The sequence below is a fragment of the Syngnathus typhle genome, linkage group LG9 (genome assembly GCF_033458585.1).
Source record: "Syngnathus typhle isolate RoL2023-S1 ecotype Sweden linkage group LG9, RoL_Styp_1.0, whole genome shotgun sequence".
Classification (NCBI taxonomy): domain Eukaryota; kingdom Metazoa; phylum Chordata; class Actinopteri; order Syngnathiformes; family Syngnathidae; genus Syngnathus; species Syngnathus typhle.
Genome location: NC_083746.1, coordinates 10520929 through 10536408, shown reverse-complemented (window position 1 = coordinate 10536408; position 15480 = coordinate 10520929). Strand labels below are relative to the sequence as shown.

Sequence of the window (15480 nt, the reverse complement as noted above, 5' to 3'; positions counted from 1 at the left end):
GGCATGTGAAGCTAATATTTGCAAGCTAGGACACACCTACCACTCGACTACTCACTGATTGAAAATAATGGCTTTAATTTGACAGGTACTACGACAGAAACACTACAATATCACATGACCAATTTGTCATGTGATATTGCTAAGTGTTCAATTAAAGAGGTGTTCTAGTTACTCTAAAAACACTGCGCAGTAATTACGTTGAAGTCGTAAGGAAATGCTTCTCTGGCTGGCTGTCAAACGTCTAGCTATGGCCTCAAGGCAGCAACAGCTTTCTCTAAGACGTCCTTTTTAATTTTTACAAAATTTGGATGAGTAGCAAGCACCTGTAGATAGATGCAAAGAAAATATCTGAGAATAAAATAAAATGAATATACACTCACATACAGGATGCAAACGTTTCGTCACCTTATGGCAGACATCTATGGCGTCAAAATTCTGTTTTGATTTGAAGTAGTTCAAAGCAAGTTTGTATCCTGTATTGTATTGAGACATGACATATTATTACGGCTTTCGTTTTGGAACAGACTAAATGATCAACATACCAACGGTTGGGTTGAATTGATTTCCATATTTCCAAGCCAGTTTATAGTTCAATGCTGCATCTCGAAATGCCTCCTCTTTTTCCAGAATGAAACCTCGATACTCATACGCTTTACAGCATGACTGCAAAAAAAAATTCTATTAAAATGGTGTGATGGGATGGTCCAAAAAAACATACAGCATTAAAGCAGTGACTGACCTTGTTATAATTGAGACATCTATTCAGGAGGTCATCTGTCAAGTCGTACTTCCCCGAATGGATGTAGATGTTAGCCAGGAGCAGCCAGCTCTTCTCAAACTCTTCAGCGTCAACAATATTCCAGTTCATTTTTGTGATATGTTTTAACCGGTTTCTGGCTTGGGTGGTTAGTTGCAACATCATGAGACTGGTTGCAATGGCCAACTGTGCTGGCACGTGAGCTTCCTAAATTCAAACATTACAATCACACAATCTCAAGACGACATTACCTTTGATGCTTTTACTTTTTGGCACATTGAGAAGAACAAAGTTTTCTTACCATATTAGTTGCAATCTCGGTAAAGACAGAGAGGGCTTTCTCTATATTGGCCTTCTGTTTCGTGGCCAGTAAGCAGTAGTTCTCGAGCATACGGAGCTTTAAATGTCCTCCAGGTGATTCTGGCTTTAATTCCTTCAAGAGCAGATGAGCCGTTGCCACGGCAACCCTCTCCATTTCCTGCTTTTCTGTGGAGCTCCTGATGAGAGTAAACCCAGAAAGTTCAGCATTTTGTCCTTACGTTACAGGTTCTTTGCAATAAATCTTACCCAGTTTTGGAATCTAAGTGACATAATTCGATTCCCATCATGTCATTGTTGAGATTGAGGTAGATGTCAATCATTTTATGGACAGCATTTTGACCCCACTTGGCGTCTTTTCGGGCTTGGTTGAAATGATGCAGAGCATCATTGGGTTCTCCCATATAGCTGAGCATCAGGCACAAATGGAGTCATACAGTATGCAAAATAAATGCTACTTGTAACCTCAAGAAAAAGCCCACTCACCAAAAATAAAGTCCTTTGCAGTAGTTAAAGCCCGGTTCAAATGTAACGCTGGGAGAATCTTTTTCTACCCTTTCAAAAAATCCGGGCATGTCTTCCAACTTTCCCGCCTTCCTTAGCAAGTCAATGAGACGTGACACTGTTGAGAAGTTTTCTTGAAACAACAACACAGGTTCAAATTTAAATTTATTTAAAGTGGCCAACTACAGACTTGCTGCACATTTTCCGAACAAAGCGATTCAGCACCTGGCTTGCTCTCCAGCAGTTGCTGATAATACACAACTGCTTGTTCATGATCTTTTCTCCTGAACATAAGCTCGGCCATCATCTAAGCACAAACATATGTTGGAAGATGCTCCACTGAGTGACCAAAAAGCTTAAGGCCAGACATGAGGTGAAAGACACAAGACAGAACCCACCAGAGTTGCATCTTGATTAAACTGGTCTTTCTTCAAGATGACGTTACATTGCTCCTGGCATGCATCGAATTCATCTAGCGTGAGGAATATCTGTGCCAACTCCAGCATCAACTAAAATGATATGTTTTGTGAATTACTCAATTTTTCCTCTTTCGAAATGTGGGGCATTACACATGGATGAGATTCTCGCTGCTCAGGACGGCCAAAAGCAGCTTCCGTTGGGATTCGGTAGTAGTACCCACCTTGTGGTCCGTCTCACAATGCACAAGAGCTTCTTTGTAGAACTCGACGCCTCTGTCGTAAACCCTCTGACTAGTGTAGTGTTGGGCTATCTCAGTGCAGATCTTGGCAGCCAACTGCTTCTGGACGTCAAAGCTGTCAGGTTGCTCCAACGGCACCCGCTTCAGTACTTTGGCTTGTACGTCCCGCGCCTGGCAAAAGTCCAATTTGGCAATGACAATAATAATCGAATGGAAATAGAGAATGGACTTAATCAGATCAAGTCACAAGATGGCAGCAAAATGGCACAAAGCCGCAGTTGCTTGAGCATTCTGAACTGCTAGTTTGAGTAAAAGGTTGAGAGGTGTCCATCGTATGTGTTCAGTTCAGGGATCATCTCATATAAAAAAAGAGAACTTACCTTTTGTAGGGATGTTAAGGCTTCTTCTGCTTTGTCAATCCTATTTTGGACATTTGCCAACAGCATCAGATAACGGCAATCATCTGCCAGTGCAGGTAATCCAGTCACTTGGACATTTTGTATTTAAAAAATAAAATAAAGAAATAAAGACAATTCTGTCGAGCGTGTGAGGGGCAAAATCTTCTGAAAAAATTAAATGAAGCATGTTTGAAAAGATTCTTTTTCATTGGATGTTTTTTTAGTACGCACAATCTCTGAGGTGCGATTTGGATTTCTTGATCTAGCTCAAACTAGAGTGGATTATTTTCCATGCCAGTCATCTGTTTATTGTGATGTTTTCAACGTGTTGGCTGAAGAGTATAAGTAGCACTAAGTACCTGGCTTATGGGAGAGAGCTTCAAGCAGAACACTCTCACAGCGCTCGTATTGCTTCATCTTCATCAGCAACTCGGCCAGGTCATAGCGCAGGAAGTTCTGCTGTCCGGTCTTCAGTGCAGCTTCATAATAATGTAATGCCTGTGTGTGGCAACAATGACTTTGCTCTGATCCTCATTTTAAATTAGAAAAATGTATAAATAGCCTACAAACCTTATCAAAGTAATGAGTCTTGACTAAAAACTTTCCAAATTTGCTGACCAGAGCTGCATCTTTTGGTGTTTTCTCCAGAGCATGCCCATACACCTCAATGGCTTTCTCTGGCTGAAAGGACAATCGTTTAGGATTAGTGAAAAGATACATTAGAATTTGTAAATCATTTTTACGTTTACCACTACACAAATTCACAGTAAGTACGTTTGCCACCTACCTCTAAAATAAGCATGTAAGCTTCCCCGAGTAAGACGTATGTATGAGGACTGGGTAGCTTGTCCACTATTTCCCTGGATATAAGACCAAAATTAAATTCTACATTTTGTTTCGCAAGGTGTTACATGAAGATGCAACGCACTTGTAGCAGCTCACAAACAGACGCTTATCTTTTTTGTGGTTCAGGTAAATTTCTGCCATTTTCTGCTTGGCTTGAATGTAGTAGAGTTGCTCAGGTGTAATGTTTCTCAGCATATTGAGTGCCAACTCTGTGTCACCGTGAAACAAAGCCAGATCGACATTGGCGATAGTAACTAGAAGCTCCTCAGGAGTGCCGGAGAACTTGTTGATGGCGTCTTGCATCACCTTGGCTGCTTCTTGCTGCAAGGACAATCCATATAAGTGATTATGAAACCAATGTAAAAAAATCTACCAGAAACACAATTGAAATAGTTTAGTTTAAAAAACAGAACAGTGCAGTGTACAAGCTTTGTTTGCACCTGTTTATTGTTTAGCCGCAAAGCCTCGGCTAACTCCAAGAAGATGGAGGCACAGTCAGAAGGACTCAGCTGGATTGTTTTCGTTTTGGACTTGGCTGCTGATCCAGCGCTGCAGACCCCGGGAAGACTCATTGCCGTTTGCAAAATCTGGATTGCTTCAGTCAGTTCCCCCATTTTCTTCTTTGCTTGAGCCTTGATCAGGAGGTACAAGGGATGTTCCCGAATCTGGGATTGAGTAAGAAAACATGTTGAATAATTTTTACGGACCTTGAGTCCCAAGACACTCTCACCTCAAAGTTATGGCTGAGGGAGACTTCAAGCAACTGCGAGCACAAAGTAAAATTGCCGCGCAACAAGTGGATTTGAGCCATGAGCAGATGTGCGTCTGTATGAGAAGGACACTGTTCCAGGCAGTGCTGCAGACTGCTCTGAGCACCATCCACATCACCTGAACGGACAGAAAGTTAAAAAAATGACGTTTCCAGGAGCTGCCAGCCGGCGCTTTTCAAACTTCATGCTCACCAGTTTGATATCGGACTTTGGCTTGGAGGAAGAGGCCTTGAAGGAGCCCTGGCACAATCTTGACCACTTTGCCCAACAATGCAGCACAGTGCCTGAGCTGAGGAGAAGCCTGGCCCTGGCCTGGAGGCTAAAGCAAAAAATAAAATAAAACCAGCCAAAATGACTTAGTATAGAAACATAAACCCTGAGTTGTACCTTAGGAGGACAAAGAGCAAGATACTCCTTTGCGATCTGTAAGAGAAAGTCAGGGTTCAGTTTCTGAAAGTACTCCACCCCCAAAGGTAGACCCTGGACAGTCGAGAAGTGGATTGCCGCTGCATCTTTCAAGAGGTTGGTTATCTCTTCTTGGGGACGGTGCTTTTTAATTGCCACGAGTGCCAGCAGGTAGAGGATTTCCTAATCAAAGTCGACAAAATAATTAAAAAAGGCCATCACAGGAAAAAAAAAAAGGACTTTACCCCTGATTTTCCAGAAGTTTGTTGAATCTCCATCAGAAATTCCAAATCTTTCTCTGCTTCTTCGAGTGAGCCCTCTATCAACTGGCACCAAATCATACCTATGCAATGAAAAAATAATATTGATGGAAGATCACCTTCACAAATTCTGTCCACTTACCCGTCAGTGCAGTGAGGCTCATTTCATCCAACGTCATAGCCATCTTAAACCACTTGGTGGCTTCCTTGATTTTGCCCTGAAGCACCAGAAGGTAGCCCAGCTCTGTCGCTAATTCCGAGTTTTCTTGTGTCACATCAAAAGCTTTTTCCACCATTTTGAATACTTGCTCAAGCACCGTCTCATTCCGTCCACACTAGAAGGAATCAACGCAGATAATGTTCACATCCCACGCGTGATCAACGACGCGAAGGCGTCAACTTACAACTCGACTGAACGCCAGAGACATCCTGAGCGCAAGTTCCGGGTTTTGCGGTTCTTGCACGTGCAGACTTTTAATAAGGTTGGAAAGATGCTTTGTTGACTGACACAAGGGAGAGAAACTGTTTCAACAAGAATATTGTTGCTCTCCTACTCAAAAAGGTCGTTATTTATTTTACCTCGAGAATATCTCCATTGATGCATAATGAATGCAAAGTTAGCATATGTAAAGCATCCAGGTTGTTTGTATTCATTTGCAGAACCCTGAAATGAGAAGTGTGTTCATGTCCAGTCATGACAACTTTTTATTCTCCAGATTTAAAAGTGTAACTGCTTACTTACCTGACTGCTGCCTCTGTAGTTTGATCCCAATCTTGGAGGTTTAGAAAAAGGGTCATCTTCTTAATGAGAGCAGGTAAGAAACTGGGAAAACTGGCAATGACCTTGTTAACCACATCTAATGCTCCAGAGTAGTTTTGACAATATTCAAAGTATTGTGCCTGGGACAAACAAACAATATCGCTTATTGAATAGTTTGAAGAAAAATCAACAATATGCTGGGGTTTCAATGTTTGAGCATCTGCCGTGTTTTTCAAATCGTACCTTTCCCATTAGCGCAAAAGCATCGGGTCCGTCCTTCAACCCTTCTTCGAAATATTTTCCGGCCTTTCTGGCATAGTCATCTTTCCCACACGTCACATCTATCCATGCTTTCAGTATTATCCCCTGCACAGTAAACAGAAGCTGTAGAAAAGTTCCCAAAACTCACAATGTCACCTCAACGTTAATTTTTGTCTTACCTCTTTTGAACCATTGGAGAGTTTGATCATTCGCTCAATGTATTCCCTCGCTTTATCATTTCGCCCCAATAGCCAAAGAAACATGGCAGCATAGTACAGACTCTGTGGGGGTGTACTTTTGCGATCCTCTCTGATTTTACATTCAAGCTCACGGATGACATCTTTGTCTGTGGGTATGAAGACATGCAGTCAAAGAATATCGGTGTGAATGCACGACGAGCGACGTTGACGGATTACCTGGCGACTTCTTTTTTTTCTCGGCGTAGACAAGTGCCATGAGAGAGCAGAGAGACACGTCGGATCGATCCTTTATTAAGTCCAACTCGGCTGAAGCTTGTCGAACGTCACCTGCGGTTGAATGTAGAAATTGATGTATGAATGAAAAACAGATGAACACCAATAGAGTATTATTTCATTTGATGACATCAATCTTACCTTGCATTAAAGTTCCGTATGCACGGAAGACAGTGAAGACAGGCTCATTTCGAAATTTCTTCTGCGCAGTCGCTGTGGCTTTCGCAACATGATTGAAGTATTTTCCATTGCAATAATATCTAATCAAAGCCTATTGGAAATATCATATTGTTAGGAATTAAGCAAGAACAATTGAATGTAGAGAAATTAAAGTTGCTGTTTTTTCTGTAGGATTACTCAATGGAAAATTAAGAAAGAGATCTAAAGTAGTCTGCTGGATTCATGGTTTGCATTTGTGATTCCCAATAAGGTTGAGGGCAGACAATTTCAGGTAATTGGTCACCAAATTATCAATTTACAACGTATATTGTATCTTTGTTGCTCCATCTATCTGTGCCAGCAAAGTGAAATGTATATTTATACATAATTGAAAAGTGTTTAATCTTTTTGTACCATTTTTTGTTTGGTAGTGTACCACTATTATTTTCAAATGTGATTTGAAGTTAGGAACTACTTAGAATAACAATATCCCGGTAAAATAATGTTTGCTTTAAAACTGCATCACAATTAAAAACCAAACAGCAAGGTTCAAAAGCTTAGCCCACCCTTTTTCAGTTTAAGTATCCCTAAAACAACATTTCTAACATTACCCTCAGTGAAATATAATCAGCTTTTCAATGCTTGGTGACTTCCAAACACATACTTTCTTTCAAAAGGATAAAAATTAAAATCTGTTTACCATTGCTGTATCTTTAGTCTCCATTTTGGCTGACACAGCTCAAGTGAGGGGTGAATGTTATTTTTGTGTTTCATAACGGCTGTTCTGTTACAGTATTACGTTTAACTTGAAAGCCACTTTCTTAATAACTTATGACGCGTCGATAAAAGGCAGTTATTGTACTTCTCAAAAGAATTTTAAGCTTATTTTTTGTAATCATGATGCGCCAACGCATTTTCCGATGATCCCAGTTGGTGGCAGTATTTCGCTCGTCATTTAAATTAACACGAAGAAGACAAGCATGGGCCGTCCGTGGTTACTAGGCAACGCGAGAAGAGAGAACTCAATATGGCGAAAACCCTGCTTGACGACCAAGGAACATGACTGTAGTTGTTACTCATAAACGCTACCAACAAACGGGAAAATAGGTTTTTATAGTTTTATTTGCGTTGGTCAGCGTTTCTCAGTCGAAATGGAGACGGAAGAGACGACATTGGTGAGCGAACATTACGCTTTTAAGAGTGCTCATGTTGTTTTTCGGTTAGTGCGTTTGCTCTGGTGTGATGTACTGGTGGAAAAATATACTAACATTGTATTTACGTTGATGTACGCATACTTGTGTAAAACATTGATAAACGTAGAAATACTTATTCAACTCCTGCACTTGAGACGCACACTTGAAACGTCTTATTCAACACAAAGTACAGATACTTGAAAAATCTACTATTTACAATTGCAACTACTTATTCTGTTGTTTTTCTCAGGCTTTAATCAGATATTATTGCAATGAAAAGTATTTCAACCATGCTGTGAAAGCTGCAGCAGCAGCTCTGACAAAATTCAGAGGTGACCCCGTGCTCACCTTCTTTCATGGATATGCCACTTTAATGCAAGGTAAACTGAACACAATCATACACAAATACTGTTTACAATTGTGTCTCGTATTAATATGTGTACTTAACTCACTATTAACCACAATGTCCCCCCTCCAAAAAAAACAGATTCAATTCGCGAAGCCACAGCTGAGTTGGACACGCTAAAAGAAGCACGAGATGTATCTCTGTGCACGTTAATGGCACTTGTCTATGCTGAGAAGAAAAAGACAAAACCTGGTAAGACACCAAAGTCCTTTAATTGATGACATGTAAATGTACTAGAGCTTTGTAACCATATTTGTAATCCCAGACAGAGAAGTTGTTCAAGAACTCGAAGCAAAAATCAAGGAGGACCGCAAAAGTGCATCTCCTCAGAGTCTTTACCATGCTGGCATGTTCCTCTGGCTGTTAGGCCGGAATGACAAAGCAAGAGAATACACAGAGCGTATGATCAAACTCTCCAATAGCTCAAAAGATGTAAGACCACCATGCTGTCATTAGCACAAGAATAAGGGGAAAAAAGGTTGTTGTTTTTTTCTAGGGAATAATCCTGAAAGGATGGATCGACGTGACATGTGGGAAGGATACGTACGCCAGAAAGGCTGGAAAATATTTTGACGAAGGACTGAAGGACGGACCAGATGTATTTGCTCTAATGGGAAAGGTAAGTTAACGACAGAACTTTGATTGAATTTCTTTCCTCCTTGGTTTTGTCACATTTTGCATTCCTGCACACCATCAGGCTGTGATGTCTCTTCTGTTATAGGCACAATACTACGAATATCGTCAGAACTACTCTGGAGCATTAGATGTGGTTAACAAGATCATTGCCACTTTCCCTGGCTTCTTGCCTGCTCTTATTAAGAAGATGAAGCTGTTTTTAAACCTCCAAGACTGGGAGCAAACAATCGAGGCGGCAATTAGGTAAGCAGCCAGATGGTTTTTCCATCAATTCTGTATTTCAATTTACTTTTTGTGTATCATTTCAGACTTTTACAAATGGACAAAAACAACCTGGACGCACTACAGATGCTTACTCTGCATTTCTTGTGTAAAAATGGAGATATTACTGAGGTAAATTTACATAATTCCAATCTGATGACATGACATGACTTTATGGAGTTACTTGTATTGTTTGTGTTTCTCACTTGGCAGTCAACAAAACATCTTTCCAACCTGATCGGCAGTCTAGACATGCTGGAACCACGAAACCCAGAACTGGCTTATAAAATGTCTCTTGCATTCACCAGAGTTGTAAGACATACTCTTCTTGTTTGTTTTTGCTTCAGGGTTGTTAAATGTGGAATTTCACTATTTGTGTTGATTCCTCTTAGTGTGGCAGAAATGAAAAAGTGCTTGAGCAGGTGTTCAGGATGGTGGAAAAAGCTTACAGCGTGATAGACGGGAACTCGGATTTAGCCACAGAGTTGGGCTATCTTATGGTGCTTCAGGGGAAAGTCAAGGAGGCCATAAAGTGGTACAAGACTGCCATGACGCTGGATGAGACCAGCCTCCCAGCACTGACTGGTAAAGTAAAATAATGGCTTTTATTCATCTCTGTGGATAAACTCTACTTCTAACAAGTATTATCACTAAAGGAAGATAAATAAGACATGCTAACCGCTAGGCACTTAAGAGAAGCCGATCAGGTTAAAATATATTGCAGATGAAATATTTTGAATATCAGTGATGTTATGTGTATTTGGTAGAGCTATTTTGTATAATAGTTTTGAGATTTGTGTGAAATAATGTTTTTTGTTGTTTGGCTGTGGAAGTTTGTAACACAGCCCTACCTCACATCTTTTTGTTTGTGATTTTATTGCACAGGTATCATTCGATGCCAGCTGATAGAAGGCCGCATTGAAGATGCAGACCAACAGCTGGAATTTCTCACGGAAATTCAGCAATCCATAGGAAAATCAGGGGTATCATTGATTCACATCTTTCTTTTTCATCCTATCTGAGCACAGTGTTTATTTGGGTTTTTTTCTGCCCCATCTTATTAGGACCTCCTTTACCTGCGTGCGCTTGTGGCAATAAAAAAGCGCCACCCTCAAGAAGAGGTGACCAAGCTCCTGAACGACGCTGTGGAAACCCATTTCTCCACTCTCCAGGGTCTACCTTTGGGTGCGGAGTACTTTTACAAGTTGAACCCTGACTTCCTCTTACAGATTGTCAAGGAGTACCTTGCTCTGTGTCCCACTAAGGTACAACTCGGGTCTCACTTTCCACCTTGAATATGTGTTATGGAAGATTTGTTGTAAAAATTCTCTGATGTGCTTTAGCCTCCACCCCAGGGCCAGTCTCCTGCTCCTCAGCTCAGGCACTGTGCTGCATTGTTGGACACAGTAGTCAAGATTGTGCCGGGGCTCCTTCAAGGCCTCTTCCTCCAAGCCAAAGTCCGATATCAGTCCGGTGAGCACGGCAATTGAAAAGCGCCGGCTGGCGGCTCCTGGAAACGTCACTTTTTAACTCTGTGTCCATTCAGGTGATGTGGATGGTGCTCAGACCAGCCTGCAGCACTGCCTGGAACAGTGTCCTTCTCATACGGACGCGCATCTGCTCATGGCTCAGATCCACTTGTTGCGCGGCAATTTCACTTTGTGCTCGCAGTCGCTTGAAGTCTGCCTCAGCCATAACTTTGAGGTGAGAGTGTCTTGGGTACTCAAAGTCCGTCAAAAATATTTCAACATGTTTTCTTACTCCATCTCAGATTCGGGAACATCCCTTGTACCTCTTGATCAAAGCTCAAGCAAAGAAGAAAATGGGGGAGATGACTGAAGCGATCCAGATTTTACAAATGGCACTGAGTCTTCCCGGGGTCTGCAGGGCTGGATCAACAGCTAAATCTAAAAATAAAAAGATTGACCTGAGTTCTGCAGACTGTGTCTCCGTCTTCTTGGAGTTAGCAGAGGCCTTGTGGCTCAACGGAGAACAGGTAGAAATAATCCATATTACTAATCTTTTATTGTGGACTCAAATAGCATTCAAACATTCCAGCACGAAGCAGCCAAGGTGATGCAGGATGCCATCAATGAGTTCTCGGGGACGACCGAAGAACTCCGTGTCACTATCGCCAACGCAGACCTGGCTTTGTTTCGAGGTGACACCGACTTGGCTCTGAGCATGTTGAGAAACATTACACCTGAGCAGCTCTACTACATCCAAGCCAAGGAGAAAATGGCCGACATTTACCTGAGCAACAGGAAGGATAAGCGTCTGTATGTGAGCTGCTACAGGTGAGCAGGATTCAATTAGATCCTGACGTGATATAAAGTCGTGTGGAAGTCTCCACTTTTATCCATGTGACTTATTTGAGGGAATGTTTTGGTTTGTTCTTCAGGGAAATGGTGGACAAGCTACCAGGCCCTCAAACATATGTCTTACTAGGAGACGCTTACATGCATATTTTAGAGGTAAGTAATGGAAGATATGATTTTTTTTTTTTAATGAAGTCTCTTAAGACTCAGTGCTCAGCGGTCCATCACCCACTGTTCGTCCTCAGCCAGAAAAGGCCATTGAGGTGTATGAACACGCTCTGGAGAAAACCCCCAAAGATGGCGCTCTCGCCAGCAAGTTTGGGAAAGCTCTGGTCAAGACTCATTATTACACCAAGGTTTGTTTCAGCATTTGTCGGGACACGCGTGGTTACCTCGCTCCAACAAAAACATCAGCTGGTTGTTCCACAGGCAATACATTACTACGAAGCGGCGCTGAAGTCCGAGCAGCAGAACTTCCTGCGCTATGACCTGGCTGAGCTGCTGATGAAGATGAAGCAATACGAGCGCTGCGAGAAACTCTTGCATGACTCTCTCTCCCGTAAGCCAGGTACAGTTCTTCTCACACAGCAAAAATCATGGATGGTGATGTCATGCAGAGATGATTTATTTATTTTTTTTTTTAATGCAACTTGAGAGCCAGAGTGCCACTTTTCGGTGCAGTTCTGAAGCTACTGTTTGTCATTTACAACTTTATTTTTATCTCTCAACCTAGCGAATGAACTAACGGCCCTCTCCGATGATTGCCGTTATCTAATGTTGTTGGCCAAGGTCCAAAATAAGGTTGACAAAACAGAAGAAGCCTTAACAACCCTACAAAGGGTAAGTACTCCAAATTGTTTGGTTCTCTCCTAGCAGATCTGCCACAGAGCATTCGTTTTGGAATCTTCATCATCAAAGAGATGTTCTTGTCTACTGCCGCTAGGCCCGTGATGTACAAGCCAAGGTGCTAAAGCGGGTGGAATTGGAAGAGCCCGACGCCGTCCCCATGCAAAAACAGCTCGCCGCCAAGATCTGCTCCGAGATCGCACAACACTACACGGGCCAGAGAGGCTATGAGAGAGCCATCAAATTCTACAAAGAAGCTCTTGTTTACTGCGAGACCGATCACAAGGTCTGTACTACTGAATCAAAACGTCCTGTGTCCTCCCTGACGCAGCTGTGCTTCACCGGCCTGAGCATCTTCTAGAATCTCATCCTTACATGTAAGGGAGGGATTCACATAACTCAACATTTCTAGGTGATGCTGGAGTTGGCTCAAATTTTCCTCACCATAGACGAGCTTGATTTGTGCCAGGAACAATGCAGCGTCATCTTGAAGAATGACCAGTTTAATGAAGATGCAACTCTGGTGGGTTCAGTCTTCTCACTGCACCGTTCTTCTTCTGGAACACTTATTTTCAGCATGTGTTTTTGTTTAGATGATGGCCGACCTTATGTTCAGGAGACAAGACTATGAGCAGGCTGTTTTCCGTTATCAGCAACTGCTGGAGCGCAAGCCAGGTGCAATACACAATTTCTTGGTAAAGCATGTCAAGTATAAGCGTATGACTTTTTTTGAATCTTTTTTGTTTTACATGAAAGACAACTACCCAACATTGTCACGTCTCATCGACTTGCTGAGGAGGGCTGGAAAGTTAGAGGATGTACCCAAATGTTTCGATAGGGCAGAAAAGCACTCTTCTCGGGCAAAGTTTGAGCCTGGTTTTAATTACTGTAAAGGACTTTATCTATGGTAAGTCTGATTTTGTTTGATATTTAATATTAATTTTATGTAGGTTCTATAACTAAATTTGTGCTGGTCGCTCAGGTACACAGGGGAACCGAACGCTGCTCTGCGCCACTTCAACCAGGCACGGAAAGACAATGACTGGGGTCAAAATGCGATTTACAACATGATTGAAATCTACCTAAATCCTGACAGTGAAACTATGGGAGGAGAAGTATTTGAGAATTTAGATGGTGAAATTGGGTGAGTGAAAATTTACTGAAAATTATTTCCTGGACGGGTGCCTTGAGATAGCATCTTAATAAATCATAAAAGACATAGACAAAAATGTAAATAATTAAACTTTTTTTTTTTTTTTTTAAAGTATATTTACTAATCCTCTATCCTCTTATGATACAACTCCATACTAAAAAAATGCTAATGTGTCAACCTCTCTGAATCAGGAACTCAACAGAGAAGCAAGAGACGGAGCAGGTTGCGGTGAGAACCGCTGAGAGGCTCGTAAAAGAAATAAAGCCGCAGACCCCTGGTGGACAAGTACAACTTCGTATCCTGGAAAACTACTGCTTGCTAGCCACAAAACAGAAAGCCAATATAGAAAAAGCTCTTGCTGTTTTCACAGAGTTTGCAACCAATGAGGTGAGTAATCCATAACGGTATGCTTGGCTGACTCTTGTGAATAGGATCGTTCCAAAATCGGAAAACAGACAAGAAGGGGGAGGTGTTGCCACCTTGTTCCTGTTTGACCAGGATATTGTGTTTTTAAAGAAAGATCACGTGCCGGCACTGTTAGCCATGGCAACGGCATACATGATGGTAAAGCAAACTCCCCGAGCCAGGAACCAACTGAAACGTATTGCAAAGATGACGTGGAATATTGTCGACGCTGACGAGTTTGAGAAGAGCTGGCTGCTCTTGGCCGACATCTACATCCATTCGGGGAAGTACGACTTGGCAGATGATCTCCTAAAGAGATGCCTCAATCATAACAAGGTCTGCCACAGTCGAGATGTCCTGATAACATTTTTATTTATTTTTTTAAATTGAGAATTTAACAATTTACAGTCATGCTGCAAAGCTTATGAGTATCGAGGTTTTATAATGGAGAAGGAGCAGGCATTCAGAGATGCGGCATTTAACTACGAACTGGCTTGGAAATACGGAAATCAGTCCAACCCAACCATCGGTATGTTCGCTAAAATCACTTATGAAGACACATTTCGGTTTAGATTATATTTCAAAGGAAATTTTGAACATTCTACATTTCAGGATACAAGCTTGCGTTCAACTACTTAAAAGCAAAGCGCCATTTTGATGCCATCGATGTGTGCCATAAGGTGAGATGTCTCAAAATGCTTACCGATGGGAAGATTTTCATGATTTGGTAATCACAGATTATTTTTGCTATTTTCACAGGTGCTGGCTGCTCATCCAAATTATCCAAAAATGAGAAAGGACATTTTGGACAAAGCTCGTTCTGCTCTAAGGCCATAAGATCTTGACCGGCTGGAAGTTTGGTTCAACTTGTTGGAGTTATTTTTTGGGAATTAGTCTGTGCAAGTCATAGAGGAGTTAGACTGGAATTTAAAAAAAAAAAAGTCTATACACCTCTGTTCAAATGCAAGGTTTTGTGATATGAAAAATACACTAAAGTAACTCACTTCAAAATGTTGTCAATTATTAACGCGGCCTATAAACTGTACAAAAAAATTTGATAGGCAAAGTAAAAATAAATGAATACACTAAGTGGTTCCAGGTTAAAAATTACATTAGTGTTCACAGAAAACAAGGCTGCTCGGTGGAACACTGGGTAGCACGTCCGCCTCACAGCTAGGAGGGTGCTGGTTCGATTCCACCTCCGGCCCTCCGTGTGGAGTTTGCATGTTCTCCCCGGGCCCGTGTGGGTTTTCTCCAGGCACTCCGGTTTCCAAAAACATGCTTGGTAGGCCGATTGAAGACTCCAAATTGTCCCTGGGTGCGAGTGCGTGTGCGAGTGGTTGTTTGTCTCTGTGTGGCCTGCGATCGGCAGGCAACCAGTTCAGGGTGTCCCCCGCCTACTGCCCGATGATGGCTGTGATAGGCTCCAGCACTCACGCGACCCCCGTGGGGACTGAGCGGTTCCGAAAATGGATGAATGGATCACAAAAAACATTGCATTTGAACAGGGGGTGTAGACTTTTTATATTTGTATACTGTTGTAAAATAGACAACTATTTTGTGGATAAATTTAATAACCATTCACCTTACTATTTTTCTCTATCCAGAACACAAATAAAGATTATTTTTGTATGGTTTTATGTGTCGTATTTGCACACTGACTTTCAAACATTTCCGCATATTGTTCACCATA

The 15480-nt window shown here is 41.8% G+C and overlaps 2 protein-coding genes across 3 annotated transcripts; one reads left to right on the top strand and one right to left on the bottom strand.

Annotated features, from left to right (window-relative positions):
* Window positions 1-245: 245 nt before the first annotated feature.
* LOC133160081 (tetratricopeptide repeat protein 21B-like) lies at window positions 246-7293 on the bottom strand. The gene is made up of 29 exons (XM_061287655.1): window positions 7270-7293; window positions 6552-6681; window positions 6354-6464; window positions 6117-6283; window positions 5920-6042; window positions 5659-5816; window positions 5496-5580; window positions 5321-5419; window positions 5059-5251; window positions 4902-4999; window positions 4639-4839; window positions 4444-4570; window positions 4212-4369; window positions 3922-4146; window positions 3564-3802; window positions 3423-3495; window positions 3206-3316; window positions 2995-3133; window positions 2618-2724; window positions 2220-2408; window positions 1978-2088; window positions 1805-1886; window positions 1562-1712; window positions 1325-1483; window positions 1059-1254; window positions 740-964; window positions 543-663; window positions 406-473; window positions 246-323 (listed from the first exon to the last, which is right to left on the bottom strand). The coding sequence occupies exons 1-29, from the start codon at window positions 7291-7293 to the stop codon at window positions 246-248; spliced, it is 3948 nt and encodes a 1315-aa protein (XP_061143639.1).
* A 261-nt stretch (window positions 7294-7554) lies between these two features.
* On the top strand, window positions 7555-15421 carry ttc21b (tetratricopeptide repeat domain 21B). 2 transcript variants are annotated; one of them, XM_061286847.1, is made up of 29 exons: window positions 7555-7744; window positions 8013-8142; window positions 8250-8360; window positions 8434-8600; window positions 8665-8787; window positions 8890-9047; window positions 9113-9197; window positions 9279-9377; window positions 9458-9650; window positions 9951-10048; window positions 10130-10330; window positions 10409-10538; window positions 10612-10769; window positions 10837-11061; window positions 11124-11362; window positions 11467-11539; window positions 11629-11739; window positions 11813-11951; window positions 12117-12223; window positions 12327-12515; window positions 12642-12752; window positions 12823-12904; window positions 12986-13136; window positions 13212-13373; window positions 13574-13769; window positions 13899-14123; window positions 14196-14316; window positions 14400-14467; window positions 14547-15421. In XM_061286847.1, exons 1-29 carry the CDS (start codon window positions 7721-7723, stop codon window positions 14622-14624), a joined length of 3954 nt encoding a protein of 1317 aa, XP_061142831.1. In that variant the 5' UTR covers window positions 7555-7720; the 3' UTR covers window positions 14625-15421. The 2 variants fall into 2 exon arrangements, with proteins under 2 accessions (XP_061142831.1, XP_061142830.1); XM_061286846.1 differs by having other exon boundaries at window positions 13881-14123.
* Window positions 15422-15480: the final 59 nt, after the last annotated feature.

What these genes read in the sequence shown, in the direction of transcription:
- LOC133160081 (XM_061287655.1), bottom strand. Translation starts at nt 7,293, where the DNA reads ATGGAGACTAAAGATACAGCAATG. An exon ending in GAGCCTCACTGCACTGACGG is followed by an intron (nt 5,000 to 5,058) that starts GTAAGTGGACAG and finishes TTCATTGCATAG; the next exon opens with GTATGATTTGGTGCCAGTTG. An exon ending in CTTACATGCTTATTTTAGAG is followed by an intron (nt 3,317 to 3,422) that starts GTAGGTGGCAAA and finishes TTGTCCTTTCAG; the next exon opens with CCAGAGAAAGCCATTGAGGT.
- ttc21b (XM_061286846.1), top strand. Translation starts at nt 7,721, where the DNA reads ATGGAGACGGAAGAGACGACATTG. An exon ending in CAGCCTCCCAGCACTGACTG is followed by an intron (nt 9,651 to 9,950) that starts GTAAAGTAAAAT and finishes TTTATTGCACAG; the next exon opens with GTATCATTCGATGCCAGCTG. An exon ending in TGTGGCTCAACGGAGAACAG is followed by an intron (nt 11,062 to 11,123) that starts GTAGAAATAATC and finishes CAAACATTCCAG; the next exon opens with CACGAAGCAGCCAAGGTGAT.